At 40.9% G+C, this 20,416-nt stretch overlaps 1 protein-coding gene across 37 annotated transcripts in view; it reads left to right on the plus strand.

Annotated features, from left to right (window-relative positions):
• The first annotated feature begins 640 nt into the window (after positions 1-640).
• The window catches only part of NRXN1 (neurexin 1), a 711,526-nt gene continuing 691,750 nt past the window's right edge, over positions 641-20,416 (plus strand). For 35 of the 37 annotated variants that reach the window (XM_064647916.1, XM_064647918.1, XM_064647926.1 and 32 more), the window contains exons 1-2: positions 641-768; positions 4,657-6,159. In XM_064647916.1, the coding sequence (XP_064503986.1) occupies positions 5,421-6,159 (739 nt within the window). In that variant the 5' untranslated portion in view covers positions 641-768; positions 4,657-5,420. Of the gene's footprint in view, positions 872-4,656; positions 6,160-20,416 lie in introns of all 37 variants that reach the window. The other 2 variants (XM_064647932.1, XM_064647917.1) reach the window with 2 other exon arrangements.

Consider the following 20,416-nt stretch of genomic DNA (forward strand, 5'->3'; position numbering starts at 1 on the left):
AAACAACAAAAGCCCAAACAAACAAAAACCACAAAAAAAAACCAAACAAAAGAAACAAAACAAAGCGCTAACTCCCCTTCCCCCCAAAAAAACGAAACAGCTGAAGAAAACAAACAAAAAAAAAAAAAGAAAAAAAATAAAACCACAAAACCCCACAAACAAAAACCCCCCAACAAACTCAACCCAAACAATCAAACAAAGCAAACCCCAAAAAAAACTCCAACAAACCAAGAACACAACAGAAGAATCAAAAAAACCCCCGCACGCGGACAAAGAGGAGCTTTGGCCGAGGAGCCGTCAGTTCCCTACGAGCCCTCGCCGTGTTCCACCACCTCCTCCTCCGCCGCTTCGGCCCCGCCGCACACCCCCAGCCGTCAGACGGCAGCACCGTGCGCGCCCACCGCCCCGGCCCCGCACCCCTCGGCTCTCCCCGGTCCCCGCCGGACCGGCCCAGCCCTCGGTGCCTCCGCTCCGCTCCATCCCACTGCACCCCTCGTCCCGCCGTGCCCGCCGCTCCCTCAGCGGGGCCGGTACCGGGCGGGGCGGGGCGGGCCCGCGGCGCGCGCGGCACCGCCCCCGGCGGGCAGACGGGCGTGGCGGCATCACGCGGCGGCGCCGCCCCCCGCTCCCGGCGGCCGCCCCCGCCCGCCGCCGCCGCCGCCGCCGCCGCGCACCCGCAGCAGCGCCCGCTCCGTCGGCGAGCGGCACAGGCAGCCCCGGCAGCCGCGCCTGCCCCGGCCCCGGCTCCGGCCCGCGGCCCCCGCGCAGGTAAGGCGCGCCCGGCAGCGCGGGAGGAGCGGCGCCGCGGAGGAGCAGCCGCCCCGCTTCGCCGCGGCGGAGCCGGCGGTGGCGGCGGAGGCGCGAGAGGCTGGTGGGTTTTTTTGTGTGCGGCGTTGTGGGAGAGGTGGATGGCGAGGAGAGGAGATGGTGGAGTGGAGGTATAAGTGAAAGGTTGGATGCGGTAATTTATTATCCCTTGCCGAGGCGGGAGGAGGAGGAGGAGGAGGAGGGAGAGAGGGGTCTGCGAGACTTGAGCGATAAAATCAATCTGCTGCATGTTCTCCCTGGCGTGAGCTGCCGTGGTGAAACGCGAAGCCGGGGCAGCGATGGGAATGAATATCGCAACATTATTGTTATTTATCGGCGGCGGTCTGCAAGAGGCAAGGGGTTTGTGCAGGAAGTGCATTGATAATTTGGGACATTTTCTATTGTGAACCAGAAGAAAGAGGGCACCCGACTTCCTCGATATGTGTTTGAAACTATTCAGGTTCCTGCTGATGGTGTGCATTTTTGAAAGGGTAGAAATTATATCATAAGCATATTAAAATAAATACAGCTGCAGACTGGGAGGGGAGCAAAATCGATCATTCCAGCCGCTTAGGAAAGAATTTGATTCTAGAAATTACGTAGAAATGAAAGGAAAAGATTAATGATGCTGTTAAGTCTGCTTTTGAATTAGAGCGCTTCTCCCTTTGGCTGCAGCAAGGTTGTTTTTCAGATCCTTTTATTTCATCCGGTAATTTGTGAACTCTCAGGTCTTCCCCGCACCCAGAGACAATGCTCTGTATTTCATGCAATAAGGCTTCTGCCAAGGATTGTGCATGCCAACCGACCTGGCATTTATTAAGGATTTATTGACCTATGGGTGTCTCTCTCTCTCTTTTTCTAATTTGAAAAGGCTCAATCGGGGCACCTGTGACTAAATCATAATTTTTGAAGAAAAAAAAATGGTTGTAGAGGGGTGGAGGAAGCATACGAATTCACTGGCGAGGCACTGAATGGAATAGCTACATTTGTATTGGTTTGTGTATATTTCTCGCTACATATGTGTGTATACATGGATACGTTGCTGGGAGGAATGCCTGGTACTTAAGAGCCCATTTGAGAGATATATATATAGATATAGATATGTTAATAAATTGTCCTCTTCTGAGAATGAAAGTGTCCCTCTGCTTTGGAAATGACTAGACAAGACTGTGCTGTTTATTGGCAGTGTGAATTATATCGGCAGTAATAAATAAGCAACTGTTTGTTGAATTTTTTTTCTTGGGTCTCTCTCCTTTCTTTTACAGTGTCTTCATCTCTGTCTTTTTCCCGTCCTTTTTTTTCCCCTCTTTTTTTCTTTCTTTGTTTTTTTTTTTTCCCTATGTCTCTTTTTCCTTTCTCTTCACCCCTCTTGTCGCTGCTGCTGCTCTGTGTGTGTGTGTGTGTGTGTGTGTGTGAGTGAGGGGGAAGGCAGGCGCCGCAGCCAGAGGCAGGCAGCGGGCAGGGATGCTCGCGAGGTGGGATCCCCGCGCGGCGGCTCTCCGCGGACACCTGTAGGGATCGCTCTGGCACGCAGGGCGGCCGCGCTCACACACTCACACACTCACATTCACACGCGCGTCCTTGCCTGGCTCCCCCCACCCTCCCCGCCCCGGCAGACACCACGGGCTCCTCCTGGCACCCTCCTGCTCCTGCGCCCAGGAACGGAGGCGCAAAGCTCTTCCCTGATTCCCCCGTGCGCTCCCGCACAAGGACCGCGCGGACCCCGCGCCCCCTCCCCGCGGCACCTCCCGCATTTCCTCCCCACCCGCCGCTTCCCTAGCCCAGCCCCAGCTACCTGGTAACCCCCGGGAACGCACACACACACACACACACATACACACGCCGCGCCCCCCTCCCCACGCATCCCCACTCCACAAACCTACATGCAGCCTCCCCTTCCCCCACGCACTCCGGACCCCCTCACACACATCCCCTTCCCTCCATTTAATTTCTCACGCCGCGACCCCCCGGGCACGAACGCCGTGTCTCACACCGCCACCCCGCACCCGGCTCTCCGCAACCCCCACGCACCCTAAATCCGCTCTTTCTCTCCACCTCCTTCCCCTCCGCCGCAGCGGGGCCCCACCGCCGCCCGCACCTCCCCTCCCAGCCCTCGGTGCAGCCACTCGTGCACATGGTGGCTCCCATTCGTGTCCAGCCCCGCGCCGGTGCGGAGGCCGCGGGCGGGTCCCCATCGCGCTCAGCCGGCAGCGGCCGCCGCCGCCCCGTCGGGCCGCGCAGGGCGGAGCTGTTCCGGGTGCTGAAGCGGGAGCGGCCGCTCGGCGGGTGCTGCAAGCGAGCGGAGCCCCTGCCCGCGGCCCCGCCGCACCCGGAAAGGAGCTCTGGGGAGCGGAGCTGCGGGGGCTCCCGCCACGGGCCCTCCCGGGCACCGCACTGTGCGGGGGAGCCGCCGGAAAATCCCTCGGCTGGTAGCCGCGGTGCGTGAGGTGGCTACTGGCGGGGGACAGGGAGGGTGTGGGGAGAACAGCAGGGTCTGCCTGCTGCTGGTGGCACAGTTGGCCTCTGCCCCCGAAGTTTGGGGGTTCTCCCGTCCTCCCTTTTGCTGCTTTTGCCCACCTCGCGTGTGACAAATAATAAAAATAATCGTGTTGACATTTAGAGGAATGAAATTAAATATAAAGAGAGAGTAGGAGGTGACTTAGCAGCTCTGAACGTGTCAGGTGCAGGCAGCTGAGGTGTGTGCCTGCTTTTAAAACATGTTTCTCCCTGGCAGGGTCATCTCTACCTCCTCTCCCCACACACAGAGACACAAACACACACACACCAGCCCAGTACAGGGCTTGGCAGCAGCTCTGGACATGCTATTCTGCCTGCCTAAGTGCTGCTGGCAGAGAAATGTAAGGGAGTTGAAGGGGAAGTGGTGGGTGAGGGAGATGTTGGAGATCCTCTCTTCCATCAGGAGAGGTCTGCTAATACACAGCTTCCAGAAAAGATGTAGTGGCTTTGGGGGAGAAAAACAGAGAGCAGAGCCTCTCTGCTGAAATGCTTTCAATGTAGAGACCTCTTCAGAGGATGAGAGTGAACTGTGGCATCTATATAATTTTTTAAATGAGGAGTTGTTCTCTTAAATAAGGGCAGCTGAGTAAACATACATAAAATACCGCAACCCATTTCAGAGGACTAACACCTGGGATTAGCTGATTTGCATAGTGAATAATGTCAACATCAGAGCTGGCTTGAATTGGATTTTCCCTGCCATAACAGAGAATATCAACCCTAAAAGGAACCAGGTGGCAGAGAAAAAAACATGGTTTGAAATTTTCAAAAAGCTTTCTAAGAAACCATTGCAATTCTTCCTCACCCCATGAAAATAAACCAGTAGGTGTGCCAGGTACAGTGGAGGCTGTCAGTTCTTGCTAGGAGCTCAGTCCACTTTTTTTTTTTGACCTGTATCGGAAACAACTGGAACTGGGCTTGGCAGCATTGTCTGCATGAATAGGACCCTGTAGCTTCACAGGTGCTGGTGTTTCCATGAATAAATTACAATAAAATAAATTGCAGAATAAACACCACCTTTTCTGTTTAACATTGTTCTTGTAATAATAAAATATACTACTGAAATATTTGGAAGTTTTGGAAAGGTAAGTAGTTTATGTATAGATTATACCATAAAAATGTAATCTAGTATAAGCGTGCACGTTAAGATTTAGGTTTAGCACTGCAAGTTATTATAATTCCTCAGTAACTCCAAAATTACAGCAGCATTTTTCTAATGTCCAACAGCGGCTGAAATGAAAAAATAATCTCAAACATTCAATATTGATCAACTTTATGATTTAACATGTTACGAATCATCATTTCTTATTATTCTGTTTCAATTCCTTGCAGATTAGAAACAAAAACAATAGAGGAAAATCACCCCCCTGGATCTTAGCCTTGGCCTTTTGCAAGCAAACAGAAGAAGAGCTGTCAGGCTTTGCATGTCAAGTAGCCACTCGGCTGTTTGACAGCTTCTGGGTTTCAGCCCCATTGGGATTGAGGCAGCTCAGGAAACCACGAGCGATGAGTCCTGTCGTCTGCTGACACTGCTCTAGCACCATGGCAGACGGTCTGTGATATGACAAGAGGATCCATGCTAGGGAGGCAGCGTTGGGATCAATAATTAGCTTCCTGGGAAACTACAGCTGATGGAGAGGATGTAAAAAGAGGCGCGCACGTGCCAGGATATTGCTACAGCCTTGCCGAGCTGGTGGATCCACTTGGAGGAGAGTTTTGCCATTGATCTTGGTTTTTCTCCAGGTTTGGTAATGTTGGCTTTGGGGAAAATTTCTGCTGACTCACCCACCCCTGGACACCCTTTGCGGAGCCCAGCCGACCAGTGAAGAGACCAAACGGCGCCTCACCCCCACTGCGGGTCCCCTCCAGCGGCCCCTGGCACCATCCCGTGCCCAACCGCATCCCGTGGGGCACCCGCAGCCCCCCGCCCCGGGGAGTCTCCCACAGTGACCCCCGCACCCGGGGCGGGGGTGAGTGTGCCTGAACCTCCCAGCGCAGCCGGCGCCCAGCAAGATTTTACCCTGTCTGCCACCGGGGCCCCAGTGCTGCCCCCCGCCAGCCCTGCCGCCCCGCTCGCCCGCCCCAGGCCGCGCAGGATGGGGGCGGCGCTGGTGCGGCGTGGGGGCTGCCTGCTGCTCTGGCTGGCCTTACTGCTGGGCTGCTGGGCAGAGCTGGGCAGCGGGCTGGAGTTCCCAGGTGCGGAGGGCCAGTGGACCCGCTTCCCCAAGTGGAACGCCTGCTGCGAGAGTGAGATGAGCTTCAATATGAAGACACGCAGCTCCAGTGGGCTGGTGCTCTACTTTGATGACGAGGGCTTCTGCGACTTTCTGGAGCTCATCCTCACCCAGGGCGGGCGGCTACAGCTCAGCTTCTCCATCTTCTGTGCTGAGCCCGCCACCCTGCTCTCGGACACGGCGGTCAACGACAACCTCTGGCACTCTGTTGTCATCCGCCGCCACTTCAAGAACACGACGCTGATCATTGACCGAGCCGAGACCAAGTGGGTGGAGGTGAAGTCCAAACGGCGGGACATGACTGTCTTTAGCGGGCTCTTCTTAGGGGGGCTCCCACCGGAGCTGCGGTCGGCAACGCTAAAGCTGACACTCTCCTCTGTCAAGGACCGGGAGCCCTTCAAGGGCTGGATAACAGATGTCCGGGTCAACTACACACAGGCATCACCGGTGGAGAGCCAGGAGGTGCGGCTGGATGACGAGCAGAGCCGCCTGTGTGCCAGGGAGGACGTCTGCCTCAACGGGGGCGTCTGCTCGGTGCTCAATGACCAGGCCGTCTGTGACTGCTCCCAAACGGGCTTTCGAGGGAAGGACTGCAGTGAAGGTAAGGTGCCATTTCAGTTCGCCCCACCGCCCCCCTCCCCATCACTCCATGGAGGGGACGGGTAGGAGGCCAGGCCTGCATGAAGTTTCATCTGTACGAGTGGATCTTCTTCCCTCCCCTCCCTTTCCATCATGTTCCTGGTTCCCCTCTTCCCCACCTTCTCCTCCCCGTCTTCCACGTGTCTCTGTGGCCAACCATGGTGCCATCACTCTTCTGTTTTCTGAGAGGCTGGGTGAGAGAAGGAAGAAGAGCAGGATGTTGTTTGAATGTCCTCAGGGGATGAGGGGGGGATTTGGGGTTGTTCTGGGCGAAGGGAAGATGGGTCCTGGATACCAGATGTCTCCTGGGTGGGAGGGGGTGGTTGGCATCACACTTGGCTGGAGTTGAAGGAGGGGATGGGCATGCTTATCACAAGCAGCTTATGGTAATTAGTTTGGGGAGCAGGGAAAGCAGTTCTGGGGATAATTTTACTGGATTAAGTGCAAAGATGACCTGGGTTTGGTTTTGTAGGGTAGAGGAGACCCAGAGTCCACTTTGTATTTGATATTTGCCTCTGCTATGTCATTGAAATAAAATCAGTGATTTATTTGTGAATTCCTGAAATTGTTGCTGGGTAGAGGGGGATTAAACAGAGGATTATGTTTTTACATGGATGTGAATGGTACTGCTTTACAATGTATTTAGCAATTCACCATGCCAGAAGACAGGGAGAATGCAAAAGAGCAAGGGGGAAGTATATACTTCAAGACCACAAAATTACTGAATAGTTTTACTAAGGAAGAGGGAGCTTAGAAAAATAGCTGTTTCCTGAATCCCATCTACAAATAAATCACTGGGTAAAATATGATTCATATTCAGTGCCCATTGTTTTTGGCAAATGGAAGGAATGTGAGCATTTACTTTGCAGATGCATGCAGGACTCTTGTTTTTATTATTTTGTTAGTAAATGTACCATTGCTTGCAGCTCCCTAAGCATAGAAATTACATAGATTGTGTACCTAGAACAGGACGTAAAGGTGTATGAATGAAATAAGAGCAAATGTACTGAGGAAAAATATAATCATCATGTCAAAATTGGAGAGCAAAGACCTAAGTTTAAAATGTAAAAGGCAAATATAAAGAAGATATTATCAAGGCCAAATTAAAATCTTCACTGAGTGGCTGCATGACATTTATGGCTGAATAATTTGCCTTTAGCATTTCTATCAGATTTCACTTATTATAAGAAAGAAAACATCATTTGTGACTGTGCTTTATTATGTAACACCTTCTGTCCTTAGTGTCAATATTCAAAACACTACAGTCATTCTGCATCCTTTTACTTTATCAGCTGTTTATCTCTCATCTGCCATTTGTAAAAAATTCAAACCCTATTAATATTTAAAATAATTCTTAATAAGAGCAAATGATAGTTTCAGAAAATAAGGCATTTGTACTTTCAATTGCACCCATTCCCAGAAACTGTAAAATGTAATGTCTTTTGTAGTAGGTAGATCGTCTTACTGGATTTAGTATTTGATGTCAATTTTTAATATATGATACTACATAATATATAAGTGTATGTACAATATTGAATTGTCTTAGTTGGGCCCAAAAACCAAAAAGAAAATTTTGAGGTGTAGCAGCTTCATTAAAGCAACAATGGTAATTTAAATGCTATTATACCTTTACATGCCCTTTACACTAAAACATAGTTTATTTATTTGAAGTTATTTTGAACATATAATATTTATATAAAAACGTTCACATAATTGCATGTAACATAAATCAGATAAATTTTTACTTTTACATAATAATAGGTTCAATATCCATTTTTAGGGAACTTTTTTATGTTTAGATTGAATGTTTCTGAAATACATATTTATATTTATATACGTTAAAAATTGTATGGAGCTTTTAAGAAGATGACTCTCAAAATAATACTTAGAATCCCCCAAAATTAAGATAAAATGCTGAATTCATTTAAATACTGATGGGTTTACAATTGACATCAGTGGGATCAAGATTCTCCTCACATGTCCCTTGACCACTAAGAAGCCTTATAAAATAATAGCAAGACTTATAATTTTAGCATATTCTCTCAACAAAGGATCATAAAGTATTCAGATTCTGATTTCATTTGGATCAGGAGACAACATTTCCCCTGCTAACAGTATAAATGGAACTAGTCCTACAGTTTATATTTGTTGATTGATAAAAGATAGTAACTGAAATTTCCATTGGTCACGTTTTGATGAAGGGAATAGAAGCTACTTATATATACTACTAAAGATATTATAAATTATTTAATATTCTAAGAAATAGAAAAGGCAAAAGGATAAGTAAAGCCTTTATATCTGCCAAGAAAGAAACCCTGGCTACTTCTTAGTTTTTTGTAGCCAACAGAGAAATTAGGCTGTTGTGCTTTGATCTTTTGTTCCCGGAACATGTAAATTTTCCACAAACCTTGGCAAGAGATTGCCATTGCTAGAGCATCATCTCAGACATCTCATGCAGTTATCTGGAGGGGTCTTTTGAGTTTTCACACTTACCCTTGTTTTGCTTTTTGTTTAAAAATGGTTTAGATTTTGTCTGAAATTCTAGCCAAGTGTCCTAGTTGGTACCTTTTCTTTAAAGGTGAAAGATGGTCACTAAATTCGATATTCCTTGGATTTATTTTTTTTTTTCTTGGATTTATTGTGGTTCTGTATCTCTGCAGTCTGGTAAGACACAGAGTCCCACAGTGTAATGAGGAGGACTTTAGGAATCAATATCAACAACAATAAAGAATACCTTTTCAGAATTTTCTATCCTGACTTGCATATTTGCAAGTTTAGAAATAATAGATTTACAATCAAAATTTCAAGTCTTAGGATGCCATTTTGGATATAAGTTCAGTTATTTTCAGGAGAAAATCTGGTGATTTTTTTTTTCAGATTTTCATCTTTGACAATCTCATTAATGTTTCCTGCAGTAATTTTTTTCTTATAAGAATGATGTTCCACCAAGTTAGGTTTTTTTCCAAAACACATATTAATATAAATTATTTCCAGTAGGCTTAACTGGTTTTGTACCTGTCTAAATCAGGAGTAGCTTCATTTATGCTTTCTGAACTACACCAGTAAGAACAGTGCAAGCTAGGAAAGAACCATTCACTCATGGCCTTTGTTCAAATAGGATCTAAATTCTCTTCAATGGGAGCTTGGGCAATCAATCACAGAAAAAGGACTGGAGTTTTGCCTAAGTGTCAAGGATGTCCAGTCCACAGCAGAGAAAATTATGCTCTGTAGCAGTTCTGTTGTCGATGAGTCCATGAGTAAAAATGCTACAGGTGTCCTCTAAAAGAGATTATAAAATCTCTATTTAGTACTGAAGAAGGCAAGGGAATATTATTTCACATAATAATAGTGACTCAATAGAAGGAAAAATAAAATTATAATAAATTTTATTAGGAATAAGACTAGCATTGAAATAAACCCTATTTGTCATATCAGTTTTCTGATAAATTTTTGACACACATTGCAATATATTCAGAGAAAATTATAAGATTTCCTGAAAGTACTCAAATTGGTATGGCTTGATTCTATGATAGGGAGAGCTGTTTATTAAAAAGACAGATCTTTAAAGTCAGATTTTTAGTGAATTAAGTCAAGGTCCTAGAAAGTAAGGAGAATGCCTTATTCATATCAATGAACCTCCATCTTCCTTTTCTGACTTTGCTCCTTACACTAAAATTTCAAAACAAAAAACTCATATTTTGCATATTAAATTAGTAAAATAGTGACCTTCTGACTTTAGACAAAAAGAAAAAGTATAATTTTCATTTCATCCTCATTTATATAAAAATGACCTTGTCTAGTATCCTGTCTGAAAAAATAAGCAGCTACCTCTAAAAGAAGTAGTAAAATACACATGATTTGATTTGGAGGAATTTTCTCACTGATGCTAAGTTCTTGTCACTCCATGTCCTTCTGCTTTTCTGTATCTGTAATTGCTTGAAAAAATTGCACACAGGATCATTTATCTCTTTAAAATATGACTTGCCTACTTGCCTCAATACTAGTATGCTATAGAGACAATTGCTCAGTGAATTCAAAGTATTCCTGTTTTGAACATGTTTTATTTTAACTGTTCTACTGAGTTTCTGGTTCATGAAAAAAATGAGGACTGTTCATGCAGCTATTCACTGTAAGAGATACTCTTCCTTGTCAGATATTCAGAAGTTGATGCCAGCTATGGTTTGAACTGTGAAAGTGATTTTTGAGGAAGCGAGTTCCGGATGTCTCTGGCTAGCCAGCATTTAGATTTGTTTGTTTGGGTTCTGATTATATTACATCAGTCTTTGTTGTACATATTTCCTTTTTCATGTTAACTTTTTAAAAAGTCATCCAATATTTATAACTCTTTGAAAAATTTCATATTTTAATCCATTTAATTGTCTTATACCATGAATGAAACATTTAAACTTCTTTTGGCATTAATTATGTATTGCAAGATACATGTTTGAGTGAGGTGCTGTTGAACTCATTACCTATAGTCAGTCTTATCAGAGTAGTCACCATGGTCTTTATTCTTCTTGAATAGTTAGATAAATTTACTTTGGGGTAGTAAATACTGTGAACAAAACTTTCCTTTTGATTTACACTTCAGAATTTTTACCTATACCGCACATCTCTATTAAACGATCTGTATTCCTTCTGCATGCTGAATTTCTTGTTAGTGCCAATAGCCACTGGGGTGATGTTGATTTAGAAGGAGGGGTAGAAAGCCACCAGAGATTGTGCTAAGCTTGTGTTGTATTTAGCAATTATGTCATTAATTTAACAATATTTTTTTCACTTTATTTAATATTTTTAAGTGGTGGCTTTGTTGTCAGAGTAGAATCTTGAGCGTAGGTAGTCAAGTGATCCAAAAGTCTTTCAGAACTGTCCTAAACCTGTGCCCTTCACCTTTAGTCGTATGAAAACACAATTCTTATGTCAGTTTAAAGCACAATTTTGCATCATTTTCATAATGCAATTTGATGTATTATTTTGTTTGCAGGATTCAGCATTATAGGATATTGATTTCAATATCTACCTCATGTAAAATCACAGGAATTTAAATACTGTGTCACTGTTAATTAGGAGTTGGCAGTCTGTTTCCTATTATCTTCTAAGGAGGTTTCTTGTTGAGTATTACTAATCCTTTCGAAATGCTGATATTGAAATACTTCCAAAAGACCATGTACACATATAGCCTACATCTTGGTATCCCAGATCAATAATATTTTAATTAACGAGGTTGTTGCTTCCCTTTGTGCCTAGTTGAGGTGCCAGGTCCTTGTAATTTTAAGTCTATATTGTAAATTATAGAAAGCTAATATGCTAGAAGAATTTACATCTAGCGCCATAGGACCTTGTGTCAGATTGGTCATATTAATTCAGAACTTCAAAAGAATATTTTAAAATTGTTTATATTTTAATATTACTACACTTCAAGGCTTACAGGCATTTTTGACCAAATGTACTTGATCTTTTGTCTCAGCTGCAGGTTGAGCTCCCTAGGAGTCTTTTAACAGTAAATACTAGCCAAGGAGTTGTGGGAAAACATTTGGATTCCAGAACATATAATTTTATCTCATCATCATTACCGACCTGATGGATAGGAATGGGGAAACACCCTGGCAATTAAAACCAGTTCCTGATAGAAATAGCTTTATGTAGAGGCTAATATTAACATATGCAGCTTGAAGTGTTTATGCTTCTTTTAAGAAACTTATTAAAATAGGTTGGTAATTTAAAACAAAAAGGTTCATCCATCTCTCTTGCTGAATTTAGTATGATGTTTTATCTTCCATAAAGCTTGATGTTCCTTTCAGCAAACATGAAACCATACCAGCTTCTGGAAAAATGCTTTGTCCGATCTATTGCTCTGTAGATGAAAGTTGTGTACCTTCATAAACACATGATTTTACAGAATAGTGAACAGCATTTTGAGGTGTTGCATACCTTTTTGTACCTGAGGAGTAAATTGTAAAGACTGAAGTATACTTCCTTCAGGGAGTAATTTGGTAGAACACTGCAAAATACCTTTACCTATGTTATATTGACTAGCAAATAATTGACTAGTGTTAATTGACTAGTAAAGTTAGGCTATGTAATACTTTGATGCCTTTATTTAGTTCTGCACTGACCCAGGATCGTAATTTAATCTTTTGCAGAAGATGTGCACTTTCACTGAATGACAGTTTCTCTTTCTGTACTGTGGTGGTGGTATCTGAGAGTATCACAAGCACTTTACTGACCTGGATTATATTGTCAATTGTGCAGAACTCAACCTTGAAGCTCAGATGCTCTTCTGCCAAGCTAAAAAGTAGTTGTGTGCAGTGGGTTCATGCTAATGTCTAGCCATTCTCCTGGATCTTGGAGTAGAATTGGTAGAATCAAGGAGCACTTCAATGCACAAAATACCTGTGGTAACTAATGAACAAATGAATAGGGAAAAGCATGTGGTTTTGATATGCCGTTGTTTTCTCAGTGACCCTAGTCAGTTCACACCATTTCTCCAGTTTATTTTCTCCATCTGTGAAGTTAAATCAGTGACACTCCATACATGCTTCTTTTGTAGCATTTTTTTTCCTGGTCATCAGGTACTTGAAAGATCAGAATTTCTGTTAGGGATCTAGTAGGGGAAGTCAAGACTTGAAGCTCCCTTTACTGCAGTGCAACCACTTTAGTCTACAGAACTGATACTTGTCAGTTGGCTTTGATGTTGCTGGCATTCCTACTGCCTATCCATAGCTGAGTGTTCAGAATAGTGTGTTTTTTCTTGTGTACAACTTGTCTGCCACTGCTTTCCATTGGTCTGACTAGATATTGGAAATGATGTCAACTTCCAACCACATTTCCTTTGACAATTCAGCTCTTTTTATAGTCGTAACAGTTCTCATCCTTTGCAACATTACACTTGTACAGAAGCCATCCTTATTACTGTAAAAGAATCTAAGGTTTAATGTCTGAGGATAACTGAAGAACTCTGGTTCCCAGTCAATGACCATATAATTTTTTTAAAAAATTTCATTTTCTTTCTTTTTCAATGAGAAATCTGGGGGTGAAAGTGGGAGGTGACCTCAGTCATGCCTGGTTTGAGCTTGTAAAGAAATAAGACAGGGGTATGCTGGCAGCAAATCTATAAGAACAGGGTTATATGATAAGAATTTAGATTTCTTTAATTCTGTGGAGTGGATTATGAACCTAGAACTATTCAACTAGGTCCTATTAAGCAGCAAACTTGGTGCCTTTTAGATAGCTGTAAAAAACATGTTCTGTTTTCATTTTTCACTGGAGTCAGTTTGAAGTCCCATTGACTAAAGTTTAGAATTAGGGCAAACCTAATAACCTGCTGATTCTGAACTTATATTCAAGTGGGAATATGAAAACAGAGAGATCTAGGGCAAATTAAATAACCTGCTGATTCTGACTGTAGTATTCTTCTGGGAATATCTATAGAGAAAATACTTTCATAAATTCTGATATTTATTACCATCATCATCTTCATGATTATAATTATTCATTAGTTTAATATGTGCCTTGTGAACCATGATGAAAGAGTAAAGCTATATGACTAATTTTGTTTTATATTTAAGACACTCTGTAATTTGAGGAAAAATCTGTTTAAAAAAAAAAAAAAAAAAAAAAAAAGGAGGGTGTATTCACCAGAATCACTTTTAGGAGTTGCTGCCACTACAAACTGTGAAACACTGTATTTTGCCTATGTAGGTGTTATGTACTAACAATGCTATGCAGGTGTGCAAGTTGCAGATTCCTTTTAGACTGTGCCTCATTGCACAAGGTCTTGAAATGAGAAGGTTTGACTTTTTTGGTGATTTTGTCTAGAGAAAGGGCTTTGTGTTGCTCAAGGCAGAGAAACTAGATTGATGCTTCTCACAGTGCTGTCTGTAATTAAGGGAATGCATACAGCCTTTGAGGAGGTCACTGACATTACATATGCAATTGAAGATGCATGTCACAGTTCCAAAGTTTCTGAATTACATCTTAATTTCTGATACAGAATGACCTTCATGTTGGTCTTCTTTCTCTTTTGTACTTTTTAGCTTTAACAAAAGATTTTTAAAAAATGACACTTCCGTCAAAGGAGGTATTTCTGTTGGGAAATGACTCCTTGAGAAAGATTGCATGTATATATTATAAATTATATGTACTTTCTTTTGAAGAAGTATATAGAAAAATCACAAAATTAGTTGAGTAGACATGGGGTAAAGTTCTATATCTCAATAATGCAATTTTCCTCAGAAGCTTATTCTGACTCTTCTTTGTTCCCAAAGGTGACAATAGAAATGTTCACACGCACACACACATCAGCATTTATACAATGGGTGTCTGGGGCACAACCATGATGAATAGCTTTAGGATGAATTACGATCTTGTGATGCAAAGATTATATTAATTATTAAAAAAATGTGTGAATTGGGCCCTATTACTAGGAGAAAAAAAAAGTGCTCTTCAACTCTCTTAAGAGAGATGTTATATTTCCCCATTCGAAATCATGCAGGAGTGATAAAAGTGGTATAAAAAAAGTTTGGATTCCACTGATTATTGCTCAGCAACAGGCTTACATTTTACATTTGTAAAATTATTTGTACATTTTACATTTGTAAAATCAGACTTTTAACCTGTAAGGTCCAGGGGCAGATGTCAGAGAGGCCAGTGAGACACTGCATCTTCTTCCCAGACTACACACACTGCTATGTGTAAGCACAGTAATAGAACTTTTTACCTGCTTTTGTTGCAAATCCACTGACAACCACATTCATGTTTACATTGAGAGATTTTATCTATTCTCTTATCATTGACTGGATCCCATTTTCTTAAGTGTCATTGGAGTCTTTAAAAAGTAGAGTCTTTCTTGCACATTATAAGTACCTACATCGTTCAAGTTTGCTACTCAGTCCCATATTACCCATTGTGATACTGTGAGTCATGCTGGTGGATTTTGTAAATCTTAAACCATGAAAGCATGCACAGTGATGCAAGTGAATAAAATCTCCTTCCAATTTGTTCACTATTAAAAAAAAAAAAGGAAAACAAACATAAACATATCCATTGCAATATAAGTTAATGGCACCAGAGAATTCAGAAGCAAAGATGCCTTCATTGAGTGATGACTTTTATCCTTTTTTCTTGCTTGTGTTTAAGCATAGAATTTGTCTCTCCATTTTATTCACATTTGCATTAAAAAATAATAAAAAGCAGTTAGTGATGCTGTATCTATTGTGATAATGGTATACCTAATTCAAAAAGCATGCCTCTAAGAGCTTAGTAATATTTGGTTCTTTTGATGTTTTACTTTAATATGGGATTATTGGTCCTTGCATAACCTAAATATATCAAGTGACCTGAGTACAGGTTTCAATGTTACTCAACTTTGCTCTTCCTTAGTTTCCTCAACAGAAATTTGAAAAATGGCATCTAAATATGTCTTGGAAACTTATCCTTGCCCAGTCTGAGCTCTCAGTGGTTTTCAATCATTACAGAATGAAGAGATACTAAGGACATTGATTAATCAAAGGAAATGGAAGAGGAAAATGTCTTTAGAAATCATATATATTATTCTGTAAAATATTTTAAAAATATTTTGCTTTTGTAGATTTGTCACATTCAGTAGTATCTCTGTACATTGATGGGCTAAAATAACTTGTTGCAGTAGTCCTTTCATGTGTATGTAAATCAGAATTGATGCCTCTTGAAGTTAATGTGTTAAGCCATTGTAAAATAAGAGTAAGATCAGAATCAGGTTCTCTGGTTAGGAAAAAAAGCCCTTTCAACTGTGTTAATATTGAAACGCCCCAAAAACTCATGGAATAAACAGACCTAATCTTGCCCACTACTATGTAACACTACTTTACAATCTTTATAGAAGTTTCTTTTGTCATTCAGATGCATAGAAACATTTTATCAGCACAAAAATGACTGTGGAGAAGCTTTGCTTGCTTGTTTCTGACACCTGCATGGTAACAATAATTACTTATTCCACTCTTTGGTTTTTCTCTTTTGTAGATGGGGAGTGAGAACTTGCAATGCTGTTTTCCCTTGTAAAATTGTAAATTAATAGCTAAAAAAAAATAAATCATATTTTACCCTCACTTTCACCCTCATAGAGGAGATGACCTATCATCTATTAAAATATTTGCCCTTTGAAAATAGACTGTCAAGTATTTTTGTCATCTATGTGTTTGAATCAATCTTCACACTCCCTTGGTTGTTCTTAGATAACCATTTAGTACACAGGTTTTTAAAGTGCAGCTCAGTGTGGCCAGTGTGCAGCTTCTCTAATCAGCCTAAGTCATCAGGGTCAGTCTAACATGTATGAACATCCTGCACTCAACAATTATGCTCTGACAATAGCAGTAAGTTTATAAAACAAAGCACGTAGAAGCTGTGAACTGTCAGGACAAAAGATACTGTGCAATTTCAATTTCATCTGTTTCTGGGTATCCATTATGAAATAATGTTTAATTACATGATCATATAGCTCTTTATCCTCAAGCTTACTGCCTCGTTCAGTGCATAGGCTGATAATAAGTTCTTCAATATTTTGTTTTCTCCTTGCTGTTCAGTTTGTAGCCCTGAGCCTTATTTATTGTCCGTATTCAAATCAGCTCTGAAGAGAAATTAGTAATTTTTCCCTGGGCTTTTCTAAGGTTTTCATAGCGACATCTGAGCTGCTATGCAAATATTAAAAATTACACAATGCCCATGTAAGATGACAGATGCTATTAACCAATTCATAGAGGAGAACTGAGGCAAATGAGACTGCAGGTAAAAAAAATCACTGAGTGCCCATCTGAAGTTTTTCTGATTACTTCACATATAATACCAAATACTTTAAGCATCCACTATAACTTCAAAGTACAACTCTCCCTGCCTTCAGATTAGAGGTTTGAGTGATCAGCACTGCGTGTTCCGGGATATTCAGCACGGCACACTCTCCAAAGGTGCAAATATCCTGAACAATGTTAGGAATGACCACCCAGAAAATGCCTGTCTTTAAAAACCTGACCAAAATCACATGGTATTTTTAGGAGAGAAGGGGATAGAATATATTTCTTCCACACAGCATTCACCTCTCCTTGCTATGAGGTACACCCCACTCCTTTTCAGCAAGGTCTCGTGTGCTGCAGGGGCAGGTGCAAAGAAAGCACAAGAGCTTTCTTTGTTACTCGGTCATTACTTATTGCTAAGAATAGTCCTGTGTACCGATGAAGTGAAGGAAGCTCTGGAGACAATTGCATTAAACTGTGTAATTAAAGGCTATATCTTACCCTATATGAATAAAGTAGATGGATCTAAGTTGTGTAAGAAGCCTTATGCCTCAGAGCTGCTATTTTTGCCTTTGCTGCCCAAAGAATATTCTTTCAAGATAGTAAAGTAGTCAGTGTGTATAATTTTTTTTAGATTTTAAAGACTTGATTCCCACGCAGACATCCCAGCCCCAGCCATTGTGCTTTCTGCACTTGAATGAGGAAGCTCCCTTTCCTCAGGGCCCACTCCCAGCAGGGAAGTTGCTATTGGATTGACACTTTACCCGGTTCAAAACTGGGTAAGTTGGACCTAGCATAGGCTACAGAGACCAAGAAGACCTGCTGAGGCTGAAGTTACCACAGTCTTTCAGGAGCTGACTAGTACAATCCAAGACATCTCCGCTAATACTGTACAAACATATTTTTGAGAAAATTTGCAACTTGAACAGATTGTGGTGGGCTTTCAAGGGGTTGACAAAAGGCTCAAACACGAAAGTCAAGTTACTCCTGCCCAAATGTTTTTTATATTTCTGCTTCAAAATAAGGCTGAAGTTGAAAGGATTCAGAATGGAAGTATTCAGAGTTCCCTTGGGGAGATACTACTGCTAACATAAATGTCAGGTTTTCAGTTGAGAATTTTTGTGACTAGATAAAATATACGTTTTTAAGACTGAAAAAAAGAAATAGAAGACTTGGACAAAATTGTTTCAGTACATTTCAGAACCATTTTTTCCAGTGAATTGAGTTTTTAAAATAAAATACAAGCATGGTATTTGCACATCTGCTTATCAGTGTTGCCATTAAAGTTCTCTAAAATTATTTCTTAAACTCTTCCTGTAAAAGTCATATATAAGGAATAGTATAGCCACAGTACGATAGTCTGTACGCAAGACCCAGAAATGCAGTGTTTGTCTTTGATGTGAGCAGCCAATATTTTTAAGACACTTATGTCTTTATAAGAGCTACATTTACTAATGTTCCAGGTCTTTTGAACACACCTTTATTATTGTTCGCCTTATGCAGAGATGCTTACTTTCTCTATGCACAGAACTAGTTTCTCTTTCTTTCCCTGCGTGTTAAAAAAAAAAATTATGAAGATAAAAAATATTTATTTTCCCTTTTCCTTTCCATGATTTATATATGTTATACTATGTCCTATTTGCCTAGAAAGAAGACAAATAAGAATCTTTTAGGGCAGGAAGTGACATAGAATAAAGTCATAGTCAAATTCCCAGTGAATTTCTTTATGATCACTTAATTCACAGATGGTCCCACTGTATTTATTTGGATTACTTGTATGAATAATTTTATCCCCTTGATCCACAGTATAAACTAATGTGTGTACTAGTATGCTGCAGATAATGATACTTATTTTAATAATACAATATGGCTATTTAAAAGCATATGATTATCCTATATGTTACCTCATGGTATTTAATCATCTAGTGACATTTTAAGGAATATTAAATTTTATTACTCCCACTGATTTAAATGGGACTATATGTGTTAGAATGAATAGAAAATTTTTTAAAATAAAAAAAGTTCAGTGATCAAAAGAAGAATTTAAAATTGTGGTTTGACCATAATCGGATACAAGCTAAACTGCAGAATCATAGACAACCAATTGATATTTATAATTTTTGGAGATAACTATTCGTGGTTTTACATATCATAAATGACATGCCTAGTATGTAATCTAATTAGATTCATCTTTAGAAATGCCTTTTTTAAAGAATAATGCTGAATTTAAACTCAGATGTCTGTATGCATATAAATTGTCTTCAAGCTCAATGTATGTGTCATTTACCACCTTTTTACTGCATTTTCTAGAAAAGAATTGTAGTGCTATTTCTTTAGGAAAGCTTAAATTCTGCAGCAAAATAGTACCAGTCAGAAATCCAAGTCCTATGTAACATCCCTAAAGGCTATATTTTGCTAAGCAGTGAAGGGAGTATAATTTAATACAGTCTGATTTTACTGTCATTTAAAATATGTCCCTAGCTCAGCAGTACTGCTCTGCAAACTTTTTTTTTTTTTTTTTAAATATAGAAGATATATACAAACAGTGAAAGAAAAGTTTAATAGACTAATGGGACCATAGGATATCAAGAAAAATGTATTGACACTTCGATCACCATTAAATCTACTACCTACACTTACCAGACTTCTCAAAATATTAGTTTCTGTGATTGTTTACAGCATTCATGCATTTCATAAACAAGCTAAAAATACTTCTCAATTTAATAAATATATAGAAAACCACTTGTCCTAAATGTAACTTTACAAAGACTCCTTAATTAAAAAAAATAAATAAATTATAAATTAAAAGCAATACTTCTGTTATTAACAAGAGGTATTTCTATTTTACAATTGTTAAAGTGTTATCTCTGGGATTTATAACAGTAGGATTTAAAATTAGGTAGTCTTCAGTATTTTTTAAATTGATGCAGATATTATTTTATATTAATTCTGTCTCACATCTGCCCCCAACACATGGGAAATTGTGCTTCAGCTTGGTCCTGCCACAAGGGTTTGGGTAAAGAGGAATAATTCTCTAGGGAGGACTTGGCTAAATTCAGATTGTTTGGATAGAGCAGTTCCTCTGGCAATTCTGCCAGTTGATCCAAAGGGGCAAATTGGAGTTTTCTGATAGCAAATATGCAGTAGCATAAGGGGAGCCAAGGTCTTTGCCCTCTCAGCTACAGGAGAAGTGAGCATGTGACTCTTGTATACATCTCTTTGAATTTCTGTCCATATAGCTGTGATTGATTCCTACAAGCATTATTTATCAATGTTTGGGCCAGAAAAAAAAATTATTTCAGTAATTTGAAAAATATTTTCTCTCTTTTAAAAGGAATCTGTTTTCAAAGCTATATAAGGTAAAACTTGTCTCTCAATATTCCTGGTAGTCTCACTATACTATATGTTAATAAAAATCATAAATTTTTTCAGTTGAATTTGGGAACTGGACCTCCA

Source organism: Pseudopipra pipra, chromosome 3, assembly GCF_036250125.1.
Source record: "Pseudopipra pipra isolate bDixPip1 chromosome 3, bDixPip1.hap1, whole genome shotgun sequence".
NCBI lineage: Eukaryota > Metazoa > Chordata > Aves > Passeriformes > Pipridae > Pseudopipra > Pseudopipra pipra.